This window comes from Patella vulgata, chromosome 1 (assembly GCF_932274485.2).
Source record: "Patella vulgata chromosome 1, xgPatVulg1.2, whole genome shotgun sequence".
Taxonomy (NCBI): Eukaryota; Metazoa; Mollusca; class Gastropoda; family Patellidae; genus Patella; species Patella vulgata.
The window spans coordinates 32,032,876-32,054,215 of record NC_065879.2 but is presented as its reverse complement, the minus strand read 5'-3'; the positions used below and the strand labels follow the sequence as shown (position 1 = coordinate 32,054,215).

The 21,340-nt window shown below is 34.4% G+C and overlaps 1 protein-coding gene across 5 annotated transcripts in view; it reads left to right on the top strand.

The window, feature by feature from the left end:
• Positions 1 to 21,124, top strand: part of LOC126828338 (uncharacterized) — a 29,607-nt gene extending 8,483 nt beyond the window's left edge. For 2 of the 5 annotated variants that reach the window (XM_050558050.1, XM_056101786.1), the window contains exons 2-11: positions 3,319 to 3,465; positions 7,521 to 7,696; positions 8,857 to 9,915; positions 11,141 to 11,297; positions 11,897 to 12,041; positions 12,431 to 12,540; positions 12,832 to 12,951; positions 13,553 to 13,690; positions 16,079 to 16,190; positions 17,555 to 21,124. In XM_050558050.1, coding sequence (XP_050414007.1) covers positions 3,333 to 3,465; positions 7,521 to 7,696; positions 8,857 to 9,915; positions 11,141 to 11,297; positions 11,897 to 12,041; positions 12,431 to 12,540; positions 12,832 to 12,951; positions 13,553 to 13,690; positions 16,079 to 16,190; positions 17,555 to 18,914 — 3,510 coding nt within the window. In that variant the 5' untranslated portion in view covers positions 3,319 to 3,332 and the 3' untranslated portion in view covers positions 18,915 to 21,124. Of the gene's footprint in view, positions 1 to 3,318; positions 3,466 to 5,685; positions 6,054 to 6,143; positions 6,284 to 6,348; positions 6,641 to 7,520; positions 7,697 to 8,856; positions 9,916 to 11,140; positions 11,298 to 11,896; positions 12,042 to 12,430; positions 12,541 to 12,831; positions 12,952 to 13,552; positions 13,691 to 16,078; positions 16,191 to 17,554 lie in introns of those variants that run through there. The other 3 variants (XM_050558077.2, XM_050558058.2, XM_050558067.2) reach the window with 3 other exon arrangements.
• The last annotated feature ends 216 nt before the right edge of the window (positions 21,125 to 21,340 follow it).

The window sequence follows — 21,340 nt, the reverse complement described above, 5'->3', positions numbered from 1 at the left end:
ATAAAATTTCAACAGAGGAAATTTTAGCAAATCTATTTTCCCAAAATTTACCTTAGATCAGGTTTTTGATGATAATATCTTTGAAAAAAATGATTACAATGCAGACCCTTCTCAAATTATGATTTTAAAGGGCATTAAAAAAAATTTTTTCTATCAACAAAAATAAAAGGTTTTGATTTTCACGTCCAAACAACACAATATTTTGAGCTGAAACTTTGTGACCAGACAAATGCATCATTCCTCTATATTTTTGCGCTTAAATTTCATGCATACACAGACTTTTATTTCTGATGGTCCCTTTAATCCTTGAAACCGGTAGATGCTTATATGGGGGATATTCTCCCCTTTATTTTTAAGGTATATGTAAATAGCAACATAATATTTTCTGTATATCAGCAGAAATGAATTCCTTCCACAGCGGCATTGAGTCATCAATAGGACCCCCATATTATAGACCCACATTTTCATGTGGATGTATATTGTCGTCACCCCAGTTTGTCTACAATTTGTTTGTGGGCACTCTACAGGTCACAATTTTCATCCGATGTTGATGAAACTTGAAATGTATGTTTATAACCCAAAGATCTTGGTTCCTTTCAATATTCACACAGATCAGAGTTTAATTTCCTGGATTATGGCTGTACGAAAAATCTTGTTTTTTAGCTTGTGAAACCATTATTGGTCACAATTGTAGCACTATCGTCGTTGCGACATTGTTTTTAAATTTATAGACAAGGAATAGGGAAATAAGATGCCTTTATATTTCATTAATTAATATCTTTGGCAAGTATGAAAAATTCAAACATATTCACATATATAGTGTGTACTAAATCAACTTAGTCTGTAATTGACAGTTGATACATAAAAAAGAACTATTTATCGAAAACATATGTCACTCATTTACCACCAGAATTACACGTGAGTGGAATTATTCTAATTGCATCATTTGGGTTAAAGTAACCAATCATATCGTTAATTGCACAGGTTGAGGGCCATGAACAGGCTTTCTGTGCGTGATCTGCAGGAGTCTTATAAAATAAATCATATTAAAGTTTTAAGTCAGACTTGCATTGGATTCCAGAGATGGAGGGTACATCTGAGTTCATAGACAGCCGAGAGGCTGGATAGGGTGGAGAAGTGGTTTTAGCTATATAGTATTGCAATTTGTGCTATGCTTGTATACCTGTATTCAGCTATATATATATATAAAATATGTAGAAGCGAACTATGCATTATTATTCCTGGTAAGACAAATGTCTTAAGAAACTGGAAGAAGTAAATACACAACGTGAAGCAGAAGTAAAGACAGCTAGAAACAAATTCTAGACGATCACAAGGCTACAGAAATATGAAGTAAGAATAGATGCATGGGTCGTATGTAGGATGTGGCAACCGGTTTGACAATGTCCGCTCTCCACGTCAGACAGAAAGACCTATGGTGCTACACAATTTTTTATTTGATTTAAAAAAATGTTTGAATATATCACTGTTACACCTTAATAAAATCACCGTAAATGCCTGACAAAATGTCTGCTACTTGCATGCAAATAGTGTAAAAGTATGTCGTACCAAGGTTGTGGACCCTCTAGAAGTCACAATTTTTATCTGATCTTGATGAAACTTATAATATATGTTTATATCCAAGATATCTCGGTCCCTCTTGATATTCGTGCATATCGAACCGTAACTTCCTGGATTATGGTGCCTGACTACAAAAGCTCACATTTTTTTAGCTTGTTCTCTCTCCATCTCTTGCAAAATATTGGCATATCTTACATGGCAACCGCTGGTTTCTATTTGAAAATGTGATATTTGTAATAACCAGGAAAAATCAAATTCTAGATTCAAGTTATATAATTAGCACACAATACATTAAAATTTCCAACTATAAACTTCAGAATAACGACATAAGAAAAAAGGGTGGATAATACATTTGGAAGAGAAAGATTCATTATCATGTGGTTTACTTCCCCATAAAAACAATTTCATTTGTCTACTTGAAAATGATTTAAGTGTAATAGGAAGTACATATAATAAAGATCGTGACCCTATCTCCTGCTTTCTTTTGTAATATTTGAGCAATCGTAATCAAGCACTCCACGTAGGTCAGTATAACGTGTTTGTATATTTCCTCTATAGCTTGATCTGGTGAAAGCTAACATGCGGATTCCAAGAAGGATGTGGTCAAAACAGCCATAAACCAAAATATCCGAAATTCACATTGGTCAAAATGAACACACTTTTGTCCAAACTGACAAATTTCTGTTTAAACGGACACATTTTTGTCAGAACATACACACTTTGGTTGGAACGGACACATTTTGATCAAAACATTTTCTATACGAATTTTCTGATTTTTTGATAAAAATACTATCTTCATTAGCCCAGTCGGTGCTGAAAAATAGGACATTAAAGTTTAATGATTAAACCCTATTTCATTTCAAAGAATTGTTGGTTAAAACAGAGATTCTAACTTAAAGAAAAAACTCACCAAAGCAGGTTATTTTGCTTAATGATAATAAATACTTTATTAAAATGACTTCTGATTTGAAAAATTAATAAATTATTAAAGTTTAAAGAACAAAAAGGCTTATTTTATTTAATGATTGTCACTACAATGGCCGAGGCCATGTTCCCACCCATCGATGATTCTCAACCAATCAAAATTAAGATTAATAGTTACGTTGACAAACTGTTCACGTCAGAATGCACATGACATGTCTGAGTGTGTAGCTTTTGGGTGTTTAAATAAGACCGGTAAAATCGTAAAGTGACCAATTTTAAAATTGCCAACTCCAAACATAAGACCAGTCGAAAGGTACAGAGCAATTCCATAGTTGCTGTACATTGATACCGGTCATAAAATCAAAAAATTTAAGTTCAGTGATAATTAAGGCAGGACTTGCGACTTTTCCGTGGTGAATTGTTGGGGCTACACCTAGTTTTTTAAAAAAAAAAAGTTTAAAACCAGATGCCATTCCAACCATGTTCAGCTTTAGTCACAGAATAAAAAGTCAGAATCGTTCATTGGCAAACAGAAATATTGTCTTGAGCAGTGCACTATTCAGATGGTAAATAAACTAAGTATGGACTAGATGATGTAATACAGGGTTTTCCAGCATGGTTTCCCCATGTCAGTCAGGGATGCAGATGGAGGGTCTGGCAAAGAAGAATGTCGGATGAGACCAATAACTAGGTCATGTGTTGTTGACGTGAAGCCGTTAATTTCATATTGATCATTGGTGGGGCTGCAAAAATGATAATAATAATTTCTTGTTATTAAAATTATTTTAATCAATCTGTTTCGTTCCTTTTCAGGATCCGTTATTAGTATGTCTGCCAAGAAAAGACGTTTCAAGACACCCGTCATCAACATAAAGAACTGCAGTGGAATACAGATTGGACCTAAAAATACTTTATCATTACAAAACAATAGAGAACTTGAAGATAACCAATATGAAGACGGTAAGTTTTAGCACATCCTCATTATCATAATTAATGAAATTAGACATGAAATGAAATGAAAATGAAGACGGGTTAATGAAAATGGGCATGCGCCATACAGTGTGCTATGAGGGAAATTTTGCCTGGACAGTGGCACTACGGCCTACTCTTATATCAAATTCCAACTGTCAAGGGATCTTTTATGTGCACGCCAATATGTACACGGGACCTAGGTTTTTTGTCCCATCCGAACGACTAGACAGCTGTCCTTGTCTGGCCCTCCGTCCTGAAACGCTGACAAGGGGGAACGACACCGGAAAATATGGATGAACTTTCTCGGCCAATGCAGGGATCGAACACCCGACCTCAAAGACTAGCGTGCAAGCGTCTTACCCACTTAGCCACTGTGACCCCCACAAAAATTGACAAAATCAAAACAACCTGCTGATAACATGAATGGTATATGCTTTGTTTGTATTAGGTAGAGCCTAATAAATTTTATTTATTTCTGTTAAGTTTTTAGTATTTCGTAAATGGTCCTGTTACCTACAAAAGAATAAAAACTAAGCTGCTGTACATGTGCATACATTGTTTTGTTATTTGTTGAAAATGCCCTCATTTAAACTTTTAAAAACTTGCCTAAATTATTGTCAATAAAGGTTTTGTTTCTCATGGATAAAAAGTATCTACTCGACCAATTAAATTACTTGCCCATTTCCCCTCACAAATTTTGAAAAAGACTGAGTGTTTGGGAAATTTATATTTTATATTTCTCTTTCGATCAATAGCCAAGGTCATGAACATGAAATGATCAACATTTCTTAAAGGGGCTTTGTCGAATTTATGGATCTTGTGATTTGTCATGCTTTGCAGTTCAATGACAATTATCGACAAAACAATTTCTTAGTTACGTTTGAATATAAATTGCCTGGATAATTGGGCCTAATTGCATGGCCAATCTTTATATATGTCTTATACATACACCAACCATAAAATTCAAAGGCAAACTAGACCTTTGGTTGGGATAGATATGAAAAACAAGCAAATGCCATGCATTGATGTGCTACAATTGTAACCTTGATTGTAAGCCTGACGTAAAGCTGTTTAAATGTGACTTGGATTTAAAAATATTTTTGAACCCTCTGGACAAGTAAAATAGGATTTAATGGATAATTTACACAACAGGTAGGACACTAACACATCTAGTACTTAGAATAAGGCTATTTTTTTATTTTCTGGAGCTGTCAAGCCAGCAAGAGTGTTATTGTCCCTTTAAAATATTGAAGAATACAGTTTCATAAGTTAAGCCAATCTATAGTGATCACTTCCAAATGGTTAAATAATTTGTTTTAAAACTTTCAGATTAAATAAATAGGCTACTTCATCATATTTTGGCATTAGATATATCTTTACATACATAAGAACAGTCATTTATGGTGTCTTCAGATCTAGGACTACTCCTTCAAAAAAAAACCCAAATTTTTTATATTTTATATGAATATTATTAATTAATAATATGTGGTGATATTTGTTGTTTGTTTACACAAAACAGGATGCTAGAATGTCTGTTTCAGTACTTCCTCATTTACTTTTTATAAATGAGAAAGATGAGTATGGGTCATTTTGACTTATTCATAACTTATGCATATCAGTAGGTACAGTCTAGACAGATAAAATATATTATAATAGTGTTCTTGGATAACTGAATGTGAAAAAAAACCTTAGTCCAAGATATAAATGTATTGTATTGTTTTGGTAAGTAGGCCTATAATCTAAACGAATATCAAACATATAAATAAATGAACTAACATTACAAATTGCACATTTATTCTGTTTGAAGAGTTTGGGTGATCGGATCATAAAGTCTGTCATGTATGTAAGCTGTGTGGTCAATCACATACATTGAAGCCTATAAGGAGTAGGCATGTCTGCATAATACGCTTGGTTTTCTTTGGATTTTCTAAGTTCCTGTGGCTGCTAAAGATTTCAGCACATTGTTGAATTATTGAAAAAAGGAATTACCATACGTTAGTCCTGAAATAACCTAATTGCATTGAAAAACCCTAATTTCATTTACTCCCATCCTGTTAATAATTGATAGTACCATTGATCATATAGCATTCCGTATTTGGATTTTTTCCTTACAAATTTTCCTGATATCTAATTTTCCGCACAATAAATATAAAAAAAATGGGTATCTGATATTAGTTCTTTATTGAGACATCTGGTTGAATTAAAATTGGCATGTTTGTTAAAGCTAAAAATGGTGACACATCCGGTACATGTTTAAAAATATCACATGTATTCTGAAAGAACCGATACAAACTAGAGACTTCAGAAGAAGTCTGATTTTGTCCAACCAAAGATAAATCAAAAGAGAACTACCAGCCACACTAGGACGTTTTGTTATTTTGTAAAATGTCTCTTTACACCCTTGTTTTCTTTCCTGTATTGTCAGCTAATTCTTGTTTGAGTCAAGTTATAATGAGTCACCTGCATAACAGTTAATTAATATTGAATATGTTCCTCTTTTAATTTTACACAACACAAATTCAGTGGATTAAAAAATATATACGTGGAACTAAATACAAGGTGAATTGGAGTACAAGGTAATTTTGTTAAGTATAGCCTTGCACGCATGATCAAATTATACCTGAATAGCTTATGGGTGCAGATGTGATAATATTTTAAAATTGAAAAGTCTGAAAAATATTTAAGTATGTCACGATATTGTTATGTCAAATATATATTGGTGTGTTAAACCCACTGAGCTATAAATATTGGTGCATTCGTGGGCAAGATGATACATGTTATTTTTAAGAACTGTGGTTTAATACAGGTACTTGTATATCAGAGTTTTAGTTGTGAACATATACAATTTTATTTTTTGATTTCGGGCAGGATGGAAAATAATCGTTTCTTTTGAAAAGTTGGCTGTGCTTGACTTGCAAAAAGCAAGTGAGATCTGTACCTCGCGGTGACATTATGTTATTATAAGATCCGTGTTTCAGTATATGTATAAGTTACCTATTATAGCTTTTATGTCATACTATTCTGTTCTGTGCTTTAAGAAATACAATGTTATCGTAAAATTGTTTTTTTGTGCTTTGAGAAATACAATATTAAGTATTATCTTAAAAATTGTTTTGTGAACCTCTTACACCTGTCAGATTATATGTATATGTCAACCCAAATGGTAAGTGTGGTTTAGTGGTCGTAAGTAAGACATTAAGTAATATATTGATACTGCAAGAGGGTGTTAGCTTGTAGTTTCAGTGTATTACACAATATTTAGTTCAAGACTATTAAACAACTTAAAATACAAACAATATCCCGCACATATTTTAAGAGTTGATGTAGACGATTGGTCATAATCTAGTTCAATATACAAGTGCAGAATAGAAAAATATTTATTTTCTCTGTGTCACATGCTATATTGTACAATACAGGATAGACTTTTTTTTAGTTACCACCAGCATTGATATTGTGTTGGTTTGGATAACTTATTCAAATTATTTGTTACAGTATCTTGGATGGATTTAAATCATAGATGTTAGCTTTGAAAAAAGTTTGAATACTATTTATGAATTTAACTGCTTGCAATTGTTCACTTGCTTTTTTGATCAAGCTCAACTAGTCTGTTTTTACAAAATGAAATGAAAGTTTTTAGTATTTAATTATATATTAATACAGGGATGGACTGGGTGCATGAAGGCCCCGAGACGAGCCCTGTGAGACACCACCTTTAGTAGGGGCAAGGGGATTTTTAAAAAAAAAAAAACTGAATGTAAATGGTGCTTTTTAGAGTATATCCTAAAGTTTCTAGCTTATACACAAATTTAATGTGTAGTCACCTTACCAATTCATCAAAAGCAATGTAATCTCAAGACTAAAATGGGTTCCCAAACTATGTCCGAACATTAACTTCTTATGGGGTCCCCGAGTCTACCATACTGGCAGATTCCTTCTCAGTCTGTCCCTGTATTAATATTGTTATATCTAGACCAGATGTCATATATTGTGTGTGATTTGTTGTATAGTATAGTTGTATCATAATGTATATATACATTTTGTAGATATTGAGGAATACGAGACACAAAAAATGAGTCTTGAAGACGAAAGTGAAATGATCCAATTCGTTGGACGACGGACTGAACGAGAATCAATTAAGACTATATTATTAAGTGGACAACATAAACTAATACAACTTCATGGTCAAACCATGGTAGGGAAAAGTAGACTTGCACGTCAGGTGAGTAATACATAAAGTTTATTGACTATTAATGTGAAAGAAATAGTGAAGTGATGAGTCAGAGATCAATATGAAATAATTATTTTAAAGTGTGTACATGCATGTGAATGGTGTACTGTATTATATATAGATACAGTGAATATAAGTGGTTTGGAGGATTAACACAAAGTATTATGTCAGTGTTTTGACTGACTTCCATGAATAACATTTTCCAATAAGGATAAGGAATTTGGTGTATAGGCCTACAGCTTCACTACATCAAAACCTTAACTAAGCTCAATCATGAGCATATTCTGCTCAGGCTAAATATAGATAAGCAGTTTGATTTGCTCGATGCTTTACATAAAAGTAAACATGCAATTAAGTAATATGTTCCGTACGTTTATTCCCAGAGGGGTCTGTCCCTCTGCCTGTCTTTCTGTGGAACACAATAACTCTCCTTCTAATTGAGCTAATTGGTGTGGGTGTTTATTAGGTTAATGCCTTGATGAAGTTCGAAGATGAGCATTTTCTGCTTATGTTAAGAAGAGACAAGCAATTATTTTGATCTGATTTTGATGAAACTTTAAATTTATGTTTATTTTACAAAGATCTTGATTATGGCCCCTGATTGTTCAAATTTAATTTCAAATGTTATAAAAAATATTGAGTAAAAGGTTAGCTCCTTTAAGATCAATGAGGATATTTTTAATTATATCAATTGCATTAAAATCAAATCTTTCCTATAACAAATTACTCTATAATCTATATACTACAATTTTTATCCAATTTGAAAAAAAACGTTTATATGCATCACTGTTACGCCATAATGACAACTGAGTTTGAATTTTGTAATTTTTATCCGATTTAAAAAAACGTTTATATGCATCACCTTTACACCATAATGACAGCCGAGTTAGAATTTTGTGAATATTGAACTGAAACTGCCCAACAGAATGGCAACTCTGTATTGGACTGTAACTTTTTGGATTATGGCCCCTGATTGCTGTTCTCTGTCCATCACTTGCAAAATGTGAGTCTACCTTGCATGACAACTGCTGGTCTGCTTAAGCTAAGTAGAGGCTTAATGACTTTTTGAGGTTATTCAGACTTTTTTGCTAATACAATATGTATTGTCTATATTTAAGTACATTCTAAACTACTGATGTTATTCCCTCTAGGTATTGCTTGAATTGAAACATGAACAGGAAGAACTGAAGGTCTTACAAGTGCCATGTTCAGACATATGTTCCTGGGAACATTTCTTGCAACGCTTTGTGCAGACTTGCTTCAAGGATAAACCTCAAATAATGGAAGAACATTTCATTTTCAAGGAATTTAAAGATGCTTCTTACAATCTAGTCTCCAATTTGCTTTTTACAAACTGTGAAAAATTAAATTTTCCATGTATTTTGTCTGGAAAAAAATTTGAAGGATTTGTGTTGAAACTTCTCAACGAATGTCAAAATATAAACATCATGGTGACTTCACAAATCAGATATGATTTTGATTGTTGTAGTAAGGATATCATGGTTAGTCCACTGGATGAAAGTGACGTGCGGCTCCTGCTACAAGATCTTTTACGTGGATTTGACATTCAACCATTTATAAAAACTGTCACAGAAAGATGTTATGGATTACCACCTTATGTGCTTGATGCCGCCTGCTGCATCAAAGCCAATGCTGATATGGCAATTAGTGCCAAATATTTAGATTGGTATCTTCATGATGAACGTCGATCAAAGAGAATTCATGGCGACAACCAATCAGGTACCAGTGTACAATCACTTGATTTAATTGAAGGGTTGAGTGATTACTTAAAAAAGAAGGTTATAGACTTGTCCATCTTTAGAGGTTCGTTTGGGATGGACAGTGTTACAGCTGTTCTTGGCACAGACACTGATAATAAAGAACCACAAGTCAAACATGATCTGATTTCTTTGAAACAGAATTCAATCATCAGCACCATAAGTTCAAATGGTACTTTGCGCATGTGTTTGGTGCCAAATATTGAATCATATGTAAGAAATGTGTTAGTACATCGAGTCACCTATGATGATGTAGCACGTCTAAAGTTTGTGACGTTCTTTGGAGATGTTCTATCCCGAGCAAATAATGAGATGTTTATTACATCACAACAAACTGTGTACGGCTATTTGCGTGATGATTGGTTAAATTTGGAACAAGTATTAAAGGAGGCCATTCATTGTACAGACAAAACTTTCGAGGCCTTTTTGAAGGTAAGATTTATGTTTTTTTTTTTTCATGTACCTAAATTTTATCTTTTTGTGTATATAAAAAGGGACAACGACAGGTTCAGAGACAGGGAATTAAACTGTAAGGACTACCAGTTTTTTTAAGGAGAGCATATAGCTCAGCTTCATTACACATTTAGGAGAGAAGTGGTTGAATGATGTAGGATCAGCACAGGAAAAATAAACCAACCCTTTTCTGTTACCAAATAAGGCTAAAATCAAAGAGAATTATAGATGCTTAAAAAATACTCGCACTTAATCTGTGAATGGGAAGTGCCTAGTGTAGGGGAGGTATTTCGTTGCATATGTTTAGCCTCTTCCCTAATCTACTGGTATATGTCATTTTAAAAATGCCAAATCTCCACCCGTATTAGTTTCAATGTAAATGATTTTTATTGACCAGATCATATTGCCATCGCCCGTGTATGTGTGTGAGTGTGGGTGTGTATCTGGTTCGCTGACAGGCCGCAATTCTTAACTGATCATCTTGAAACTTTACATACTTATTACTTATAGCTTGAGGATGATCCCTATTGTTTTTGGGGCATGCCCGACCCCTAGGTGCTGAGCCACGCCCATTTCTTGTATTTGTTTCTTTCTACAGGTCCCATTTCTTAACGTATCATCTTGAAACTTTGGATACTTATTCCTTATGCCTTAAGGAACATCCCTATTGTTTGTGGTGCATGCCCAACCCCCAGGGTCAGAGCGACACCCATTTTCTTTTTGTGTGTCTATGTGTCACCTACAGGCCGCAATTCTTAAACAATTGTCTTAAGAACTTTTCATACTTATTCCTTATACCCTAAGGATGATCCTTATTATTTTTTGGTGAATATCTGGCCCCCAGGGATAGAGCCACACCCACGTTTTCTTTGTGTGTCTGTGTATTTCCTACAGGCCACAATTCTTAATGGATTGTCTTGGAACTTGGCATAAATATTCCTAATAGCCTAAGGACGGCAACTATTGATTTTGGGCTATGTCCTGACCCCAAGGGGCAGAGCCACGCCCAATTTTTATGTTTATCGTATACAGGAAGCACTTTTGAATGAATCAGCTTGGAACTTGGCATATGTATTCCCTATAGCCTAAGGGTGGCAACTATTGATTTTGGTGCATACCTCGACCCCCAGGGACAGAGCCTTAGATATTACATGGCCTTAGATATTAGTCAATATAATATTCTTACACTTAATTGCCTATACAGGTAGCAGTTGGAGCCAGTAATCTCTTGGTGAAATGTTTTCCTGAAGAAGCTCTTTTATTTTACCAGACAATGGTGAATGTATCTGAAATATATGGGTCTTCTAACAATATAGCGGTTTTACGAGCTGGTTTAGGGAGGGCTATAACATACACCAAAGGTAAGTTAGGGAACGGAAGTTAAAAACTTTACATGGGTAATTTTGGGAATCACTTATTTATTTACTGTAAAGTTAGCTGTTTAGGTCTATTGGAAAGAACAACCAATAAGATATCTACTGATATAGGTTAAAGTTACTGAAATAGTTAGGGGTGGGGGTCAAGTGATCTAAAGCGTGCACATTAGATTGTAGGAGTAGGGTCGTCAACCCAACCACATGAGATTTCACCGGGAATTCCAGTTTCTTCTCACTGCTAAAGACCCCTTACAATTGGATTGTTTAGATAAAATTGTACCATATTATATTAGTCCTGAAATGATCTAATTTGTGTCGAGTGTGGACACTAAACCCCATTTTGCTATCGTTGTCATATATAGTAAAAGAACAAAATTGCCTGTTTTTATCCTCTTTAGATTTGTCCATTATGATGCGACCTACTGGTTGATGAAGCTCAGTTTTGATAATTTTACCGACTTGTAAGATGATATTTGACCCTGATGCTTTATATACCCATTTTACTTGAAATTGTAAATGGAACCATATTTTCAATGTATAGATACTGAGTTTATTCTGAAAATGTCTGATATATTAAACTGTAGGTGATGATCTAGAAAAGGCCATGGCTCTGCTTAATGATGCTCTTGACGTTTTAAAAGACTGTGGAGCCAGTCGTATTTTGATAGATCTGAAGAGGGATATGGGTTTCAATTACTACAAAAGAGGTTATTATCAAGAAGCCTTAAAGCAAGTATTTTTTTGTGTATATTATTATCTAAGTATGTGTAAATAATTAAAGAGGCATATATAATCTTCTCAAATTGATATACGTGAATAAAATTCAAACTGAAAAGATCAAATCTTCAGACATGTTTTAATGGCAGTATGTGATGCTTGTCTAAAGCTAATTATCCAAATTCATGTACATATGAAAATGTCCTCACCCTTCAGATTTACAACCACTAATTAAAAGAAAAGAATCGTTTTATAAAGACACATTTACTGAATTTAGGCCAGTTTGGTGTTGTGTTTATCAAGTGAATAAAGACAAGTGCATCCTTGTGACAAAACACAACATAGCATAAATTCAGTAATTCTTAATTGTTCATTGTTTTAATACATTCAAAATTTTACAGTTGTTGCACAAATGCCTTGGAACTAGCTAATGAAATGGAGTTGAATATTGGTTTAACCAATCAGATAATAGCAGTTAGGTCTCTCATAGCCATACAGCAAATATTCCTCGGTAAGCAGTTCTTTTGTTTTAAATGTTTCTTTGGAAATTATATTCGTTATCATATGGAAATAAATACCATGTTCCTATATATAAAAACTGTGGTGTGAAGTAGTCATTACCAAATTAACGCTGTCTTATGTAACAATAGTTAAAAACATAACAACAGTTGAAGGAAGGATAAGCAGCTTTCGGATTATAATACCTATAATGCTGAAAAATCACTGCAAGTTGTATAAGTTAATTAAATTGAATTGTAAAGACTACCATATTTGTCTTTCATAATTCTAATTTCTATTACAGGAAACTTCAAAAAGGCTGAAGAGCTCCTGTTTGAAACTTTAGATTTAGCGTATAAATATACCCCGTCCCATCTATCTATAGCTATTATGATCAATAGTTTAGGTATTTTGTATGAGAGATGTAAGTAATTGTTTACTCATTTTATTAGCTAATATGACTGTGTTTCTAAAAAAACAAATACAATGTAAGCTACACCTGAGGCTATATAAGGGGAATAAACTATGGCATTAAATTTTTATTAGCTAATAGTATTATGACCTTGGTTCTAAAAAAAACAAATAGTAAGCTACCACTGAGGCTATAAAAAGGAAATGAACTAAGGCATAAAACTATGGAAGAACAATTACAAATTTATTTTGGCGAAGTTTCAAAGAGTATTTTCTCAATGTTTTCAAGCAAATGTGTATATATAGACAAACAATAACAACATATCAGAAACCATTATAGCATTGTTATCAAAAATAGATATGGATATCAGTGGTAGCTAATATATGTAGCTTGTGTGGATGATATCTGGATGGAAATGAAAAATGGCAGATAGAAATGCTAATGTATAACCCATTTATTCAGTAAGAATTTTGTCTCTGGAAAATGTTTGTTTGAACTAAACCAGTAACATGCTGATTCTACTTTTAGGAAACGCAATGATAAACAGTAGCGTAGGTTAGTGGTTAGTATTATTATAGATAAATAATTTCAGCTACAATCTTTTATATTAAAGCTGGAAATGATGAGTACGCTATGAAGTATTATAGAGCTTCTCTTATTGAGAGACGGAAATACGAAGACATGGTTCCTGCTGATCTGGTCATAACTCTGAATAATGTTGGTATGCAATACTCAAAAAGAAGCCTTCATAGTAAGTAAAACTGCAAAACATTTATATGCAATGAGAATCTGTTATTTTTACAGGCCACAAAAAGTTTGAATGTGTTGTATTAAGTGATCATCTCCAACAAGCAATCAGTTTTGTCTCTTCCAAATAGTGGTTGATTAATAAGCTTTTAACTAGACAGATTGACTAACAATATGGGACTAATTCAAATACTGTAAAAGATTAAATAACTGCAAGCACAAATTTAATGGGTTAATGGGTTGTGTTAACCTTATCACCGGTCATGATATTTTGTTTGAGAAAATGACCTGTGTGGTCTATCACCCATGCTTTATAATAAACCCAGCATAATCGCTGGACACAATTATAAATGCTGTTTTGGGGGGCATTTACTGAAATTTTTTACTTTTGTTAAATTATAAGATTACTTCGAAAAAATTGTGCAGATGCCCTACAGGCCAAAGTTATTCAATTTATACACAGAGTTTACAAGTATTGATTTTTTTACACCCACATTGCAATGTGGTCATATATTGTCGTCGCCCCAGTCTGTTCATCCGTCCGGCGTTCATGAGATGAAGAATCCTATCGATTTTTAGCTATTTACAATAGTTACTGCCAGAGTTATGGCCCTTGATATCTTTGAAATATCATGTTGATGCTCTAGAGGCTAAAGTTAATATCCGATTGACTTTATATTTATACACAGTGTTTTAGTTCATTAGATGCAGAAACCTATTGATTTCCAACGATTTCCGATAATTACTGCCAGAGTTATGGCCCTTCATCGCTTTGAAATATTTGTGGACACTCTAGAGGCTTAAATTAATATCCGATTGACTTTAAATTGATACACACTGTTAAAGGTCTTGAGACGAAAAAGCCTATTGATTTTCAACTATTTTCGATAACTATTGCCGGAGTTATAGCCCTTGATCTCTTTGAAATATCCTGCAGAAGTTCTTGAGGCTAAAGTTAAAGGAACTTAATAGCTAATATTTGGGATCTAGAAATTGACACAAATGGGTCGCAACGCATATAACAATGTAATATGAATGTATATAAACTGGGCCCTGTTTCGCGAAATTTTAACTAAAGATAAAATCCAAATTTTAGTAGATACTTCAATTTTGATTGGCTAAGCACTAAAATCAATCTAATATTATCCAATCAAATTACTAAAATTTGGATTTTATCTTAGTTAAAATTTCGTGAAACAGGCCCCTGATTTACATTCAATCGTTTCCGTTTTTACTCTAATTTCAAATCAGTTATGTTTCGCGAAATATGCCAGAAGTCTCATTCGAATGGCAATCTCTAGCATCTGCTTATTCAAGTTTACACCGATGGTATTTATTGTGCATGCTCTCCAGATAAGAATATGGCGTCACCGTTTGACATGACTTGTGGAATATAAACTATTTAGCCTCATTCTTCAAGTCCCTTATTACAAATGGCGCTGAAATGCATTATGATACATAATACGTGTACCAATTTTAAAATGTTTATTTTGTCTTAAATATTGGTTATCAGAAGCCCATCTTTTCCCGGTAAGATTACAACATCAATGTTGATTTAAACTGACGAATAATTCGTGTTTTCAATGTCAAAGACTTTGGATGATGCTGAGTTAGAGACTTGGCTACTTTAATATCTGATTGCCTTTAAACTTATACACAGTGTTTAAGGTCATGAGACATAGAATCCTGTTCATTTTCAATGATTTCCGATAATTACTTCCAGAGTTATAGCCCTTGATTACTTTGAAAAATCTTGTGAACTCTCTAGAGGCTAAAGCTAAATCTGATATTAAATGTTTTGTATGCTAAACGTTAGCATTGGTCTAATATTACTTAAAGGGTTATTACTCTTAATCAGATTTTAGTGTATTGTAAATGTTTCATTACTGACAAAAGAAAAAATATGTGACAACTCTTGTTACTGCCTCGACGACTTAGCTGATGTGGGTGGGTGTATGTTTCGTTGTCTATCTTTTATTATTTATTTGTTATTATTAGGTCTTACGTGGGTATTTTGAGTACTGAATTGTTAATTGGGGGGTCTGGCGTGGTTTCCATTTCTCGTGGGTTTTCTCCTCATCCTCCGGTCGCCTCCCACTGCTAAAGACCCCTACTACGCGCAAGTGAATTATTGAAAAAAAAGGGAACCATATGTAAGTCCCAAAACGACCTAGTTTGTTTCGAGTGGACATTAAACCCCATTTCTCTCTCTCTCTCTCTGTATATTGATAATTATCTATGCCTTCGAAAAACTCAAGTATAAGAAGGGTGAAAAACTCAAGTAAAAAGTCACTTTTTGTATAACCAAAACAATAAGGTACCCAGCAGAGGATAAAGACTTTATTGATTTTTGTAAATTTGCTGTTCTTATGTTGTAAAATCACTTTTACAGGACAAGGTCTCACATATTTAGAAGAAGCCTATTCAATTCGTCAACGTCTGGGATATTTAGATTTTAACACGGCTTTAACGCTGTGGCACATGGGAAGAGTAAATATGTTACTGTAAGTATGTCTTGTATAAACAGTTGGTCCAGAGGAAGTTCCCCGGGATTTTCCATCATAATTTCCCCTTATTAGTGGTGCAGGATGATGGACCTAGCAAGGAACAGTGTCTAGATGTTCAGATGGGACCAGAAAATAAGATCCCATGTACAGATGGGCATGCATGTTAAAGAACCCATAACAGTTGGAATTTGATAAAGACTAGGTGTAATGGACACATAGCACACTGTATAGCGGCATATGCTTGTCTTTATTAGCCCAGTTGGTGCAGAAAAATAGGATGTTGAACCTCATTTCATTGAGAAGAATGATATTTTCTTACATGATAGGTAGTCTACGCTTGTTCTGGCAATATCCTAAGCGTCGCCCAGATGGTTGCTTATATGGATTCTGTCAATATCATTCAGCGATACCGTCTTCATTAGCCCAGTTTAGGAGCAGAACAGTAGGACGTTAAACCCCATTTCATTTCATTTCATTTCATTCAGCGATAATCAAAATCAGTTTTTTCGTGGTCATTAGAACTGATTGAAGCATCTAGCATGGCCATGTTTTTCCTGCGATGCTATAGTTTGTAAACTGCTTAATTTATAAATTATCTGTGACACATTTCACTGTAAACCAGGTACCATTTAATCTTGTGTATCTAGCACTAATTTCTTTCACATTCGTTTAATATCCAATCTTTGCTTAAAAATTCGTAAAAACTGTTTAAAATCACCATAAATCGTTTAATTTGTACTTCTGTCAGGTTTAAAGCTGACCATTCAATTTTGATAATGAGTGTCCAATTTACAAGTGTTTAATTTCTCAATCACTATTAAAATATAAAGAACCCAATTGATTAATGATGTATAATGGTTAATTTTTGAACAGTGGTCAGGAAATTAAATACTTGTAAATTGGACACTCATTATCAAAATTAAAAAAAATATGTGACAACCCTTTTTGACTTACATGTAGCTGCTGTGGAACATTTTGTACCATAAATCAATAGATGAGTGGCGGGTGGGGGGAAATAAAAGTTTCACAGCTATGGTAAGGCAACCAAGCGGGCATACTGACATACAAATTGCATTTTGTGTGAGTATGACAGACAGTTGTTGAGTGACATATTTACATAGGGGTCCCATGCAAGCTTAATCTGGCCATGTTTGAGGTCTGTGAAATGAATTAAAGTTCAGTTAAATTTGTCATGAATCCCATTTTAGCTGATCTACCTTGTTAATTGGCACCTATAAACTCTGACATACAAAATATAAAAGTTTTACTTTGACTTTTCAATGATTTTGAATGTCTGCTACCTTGTATCTTACTCCGTCTTAATCATCCTGCCACGTATTCATGTTTGTTTATTCTTTCAGCTGTGATTTACCGAGAGCCTTGAATCTACTAAACGAAGCTCTGCAGATTTACAATAAGTGTACTAAATATCACAGTGTTCACATTCATGTCCGGTTAGTACTTGGTCATTGTTACGTGCTTCTGAAAAATATCAAGGATGCCCGTTCATGTCTTAAAGAAGTTATTGAATTCCGAGATATTTCCATTAATCAATCTCCAAAAGATCCTCATCTTTCTTTAACGTTAGGACATTTGGTAATGCTGGTCCAATTTGACAAGAAATTATTAATGGAGGTACTGAAAGAATTTGATAGAGAACTGGATCGTTATTTAAATGAGTGTAGTGCAGATGTTCGAGAAGACTACCAAACTCTGTCCACAGGCTGTAAAAAGAGTCTCTGTGACCTACAAAAAAATATTGCTCCAGACTTCACATTCCTACACAGTGTCCACAAAGTATGCTTTGTTTGTAAAGATTTAGAAGCTGTGGGATATAATGCTGAGTTATTCTGGAAAGATGCAACATCAGAGGCCAAAAACGAAGCATCATTCAAGGAGAAATTAATAAGCTCGACAGTCTTACGAAACGCATCATCCAGTGACAAAGATAAAGGACAATCGAAATCTCAAATGAACCACAATGACATATTAGGTCGGTATGATTCCAGAGAGTTAGGTTTGTTAGAACCAAAGACTGCTACCATGTGTATACACCGCCTTAATAGTGATGATCACCTCTTTGAGGAGCCGAAGGTTAGAGAAATTGATAAGCACCCAACTTTACGTTATGAAACTAAAGCAGACCCAAAAATTCAACCAGATTTAAAGAAGTTTGAGTTAAAGCTTATGCAATATCAGTGTGACTTAACCAAGCTGTCGACTCCTAAACCACCCCACGAACTTCGGTTAGTAGGAGAACAAATTACCTGTGGATCTCAACCTGCTGAAAAATTATCTGGGAGGCATGACAATTGTGCTCTGGAAGATTTGATGGAAGAAAATAGTGATAATAAAACCAAATACAAATTCCACAGAAATCAACACAACATTGAAAGATGGCAAAATGAACAACTTAAAACATTTAAAAAGTGTGATTCAAATATACAAAATAACAGACTGGATAAATTTGGAGAAGTGAAAGGGACAGAAAATGTTGATAATTTGTGTGAAAAATCTTTATCCAATCAGTTCCTAATAACTTCAGAACATTCAAGAGAGCAGTTACAACCTCATTGTGTTTTCAAAAGTACATTGGGTCGCATGGAAGGAGCTGTGGAAAATGATGATCGGTCAGGTTCCAGTATTCCTTGTTGCCAAGAAGAAAATTGCAAGTGTTCTCTGAGCAGCAGACTACCAGAGGATCCCGAGAAAAGATCTTAACAATGCCATGGTTAAAAGAGATTTTCTAGCATCTGAAATAAGGCTTTACATGGTATTGATGTTTAAAAGTGAATCTTTACATTTGTAGTCATAACTTATTTACTATAAGATTTGTATTACTTCCTATGAAAAAGAGTACTGGATTGTAAGTTAAGTTCTGGATTGTAAAATCCAGATGTCTGAGCAATTTCTGGTGTTGACCGAGAAAATTTGGCCAGGGTTTGCCGGTATGGTTTTCCCTTGTCAGTGATGCAGGACAGAGGTTCTAGCCAGGAACAGTGTCTAGTCATTTGGATGGAAAAAAACTGAGGTCCCATTGGCGTGCACTTATAAGAACCCTTCACAGTTGGAATTCAATTGCTGTCTGGGTAAAATTTCCCTCATAGCACTCTGTACATGTATGTTAGATGTCTGTCTTCAGGAGGGTTAGATGGCCGAATGGTTAGCACGTGCTTGCTGTTACATAAGGTCTGTCATTGAGTCAACTGGCGTGGTTTCGATTCCCCAGTTGTACATGACAAGGAGTAGGGTCACCTATCCGACCTCGTGGGTTTTCTCCGGGTTCTCTGGTTTCCTCCCACTGCTAAAGTCCCCTGTGTGCACGAAAATTATTGAAATAAAATTAAACCATATTTTAGTCCCAAAATCACCAAGTTTTTGTCGAGTGGACGTTAAACCCCATTTCTCTATCTCTGTCTGTCTTCATTAGCCCCTGTGGTGCAGAAAAGTAGCATGTTAAACCAGTGATGGGATTTTGCCCGTATATTCCGGACCCGGACATGTCCGACGCTATTTTCCAAACGTCCTAAATTGTCCGACCAGGAATATGCCCAATGGGACATCAAGACATGGTAAATAATATTCAAAATTCCAAAATTAATATAGTATACTGAGTGCATAACTACCACTCAACCCGATTATCGTTGATAATAGGCTGGATTGATTAGGTAATTAAGTGATCAACGTATTTATCGTTTTATGCCGTCAATACACCTACCTTGATTAACTACTTAATCTGCCTTGATTGGCAGACTTAATTCTTTGTCGGACAATTCATCAATTCAATCCTGAACAAAAGTCATTGATTCTCTTTGTTGAACTATATATCAATCTATATATCATTCATTCATTCTGAGAAATTGCCCCCCCCCCCCCCCACCTTTCACTTTGAATGCTATGAATCTAGAAAATTCTTACCCACTAAAAGGCACTGGTACACAGTACAGTGTTTCTATTTAATAAAATATATTTATTACAAATATTTATACAGTATATTTATTACATTTTTTTATAAATAGATAAATTAGATTATGTGTACTTTGATATATTCAGTTTTCATTCACTACTAAAGTATGTCTATTACAAACATTTATAAGGTATATTAATTACATCTTTTTATATTTAGATAATTTCATATATTCAGTTGTCATTAATTCAATAACTTTATTCTCTAGAGGCTGGAGTGCTGGCACAATCCTCTGGGCTTCAGTCTGAAAGCCAATGCCTTAATCTGGTGCTCTCTTCTAAAGTCTGGTCTGTGGTGACTCAGTGTATGAGGTGCTTGTTCAGCCCTGGGTACAATTTCAGTGCTGTCCAAATAAGTTCTTTAGGAGTTTCTAGCCTGGTTTCACCTAGTCAGTATTACAGGAAATAGGTTCTACCAAGGAACAGTCTTTTTGTTAAAATGGGAAGTCAAAATGAGGTCAGATATCAACGTATGTTGGTGTATACATAAAAGAACACATGACAATTAAAATTTGATGAAGAGTAGGCATAAATGGTGCTGCCTGGGACAAATTTGCCTCATACCCTACTGCATGGCATATGACCATCTTCAATGTTGATGCAGAACAGAAGGATGTTAAACCCCAATTTTATTTCATTAGATGAATTTATTACAAAACAAGAAGACTGTGATCCTGCAAAGGTATGAACTGCAGTCTCCCATCTCTAGCCCCCCCCCCCCCACTCCCTTAGCCATGGACCCATAGAAACAAAAGCACTTTGGAGAAACCATTTTCTGTCAACTGTCTTAAATTCATCAACAATTATATTATGCAGGGCCCGCGACAATCACCACAGCCACAAGTTTTCTTCTACTATTCATCAAGTAAGAGTGTATTTTTTAAAAATTTATACCATGTGTGTAATTTATATTATGTGTGTAATTATATTAGCTTGTGAATCATAAAATAAAATTGTAAAATTGCCCTTTGTTCGCGTTATTCCTCAGATCTCTTTTCTGAAAGTGTCACAGGATGATGAATCAAAATTTAGTTGCATTAGGTAAGAATTAGATAAAGATGTTCTTACTATAACAGTTCAAAAATAGATATTTGGGAAATATTTGGTTCTGTGGCACATGGTAGAATCGATTTGAGTATGAGCCATGATGACATACAATTATTGACACTTGGAATAGGGAT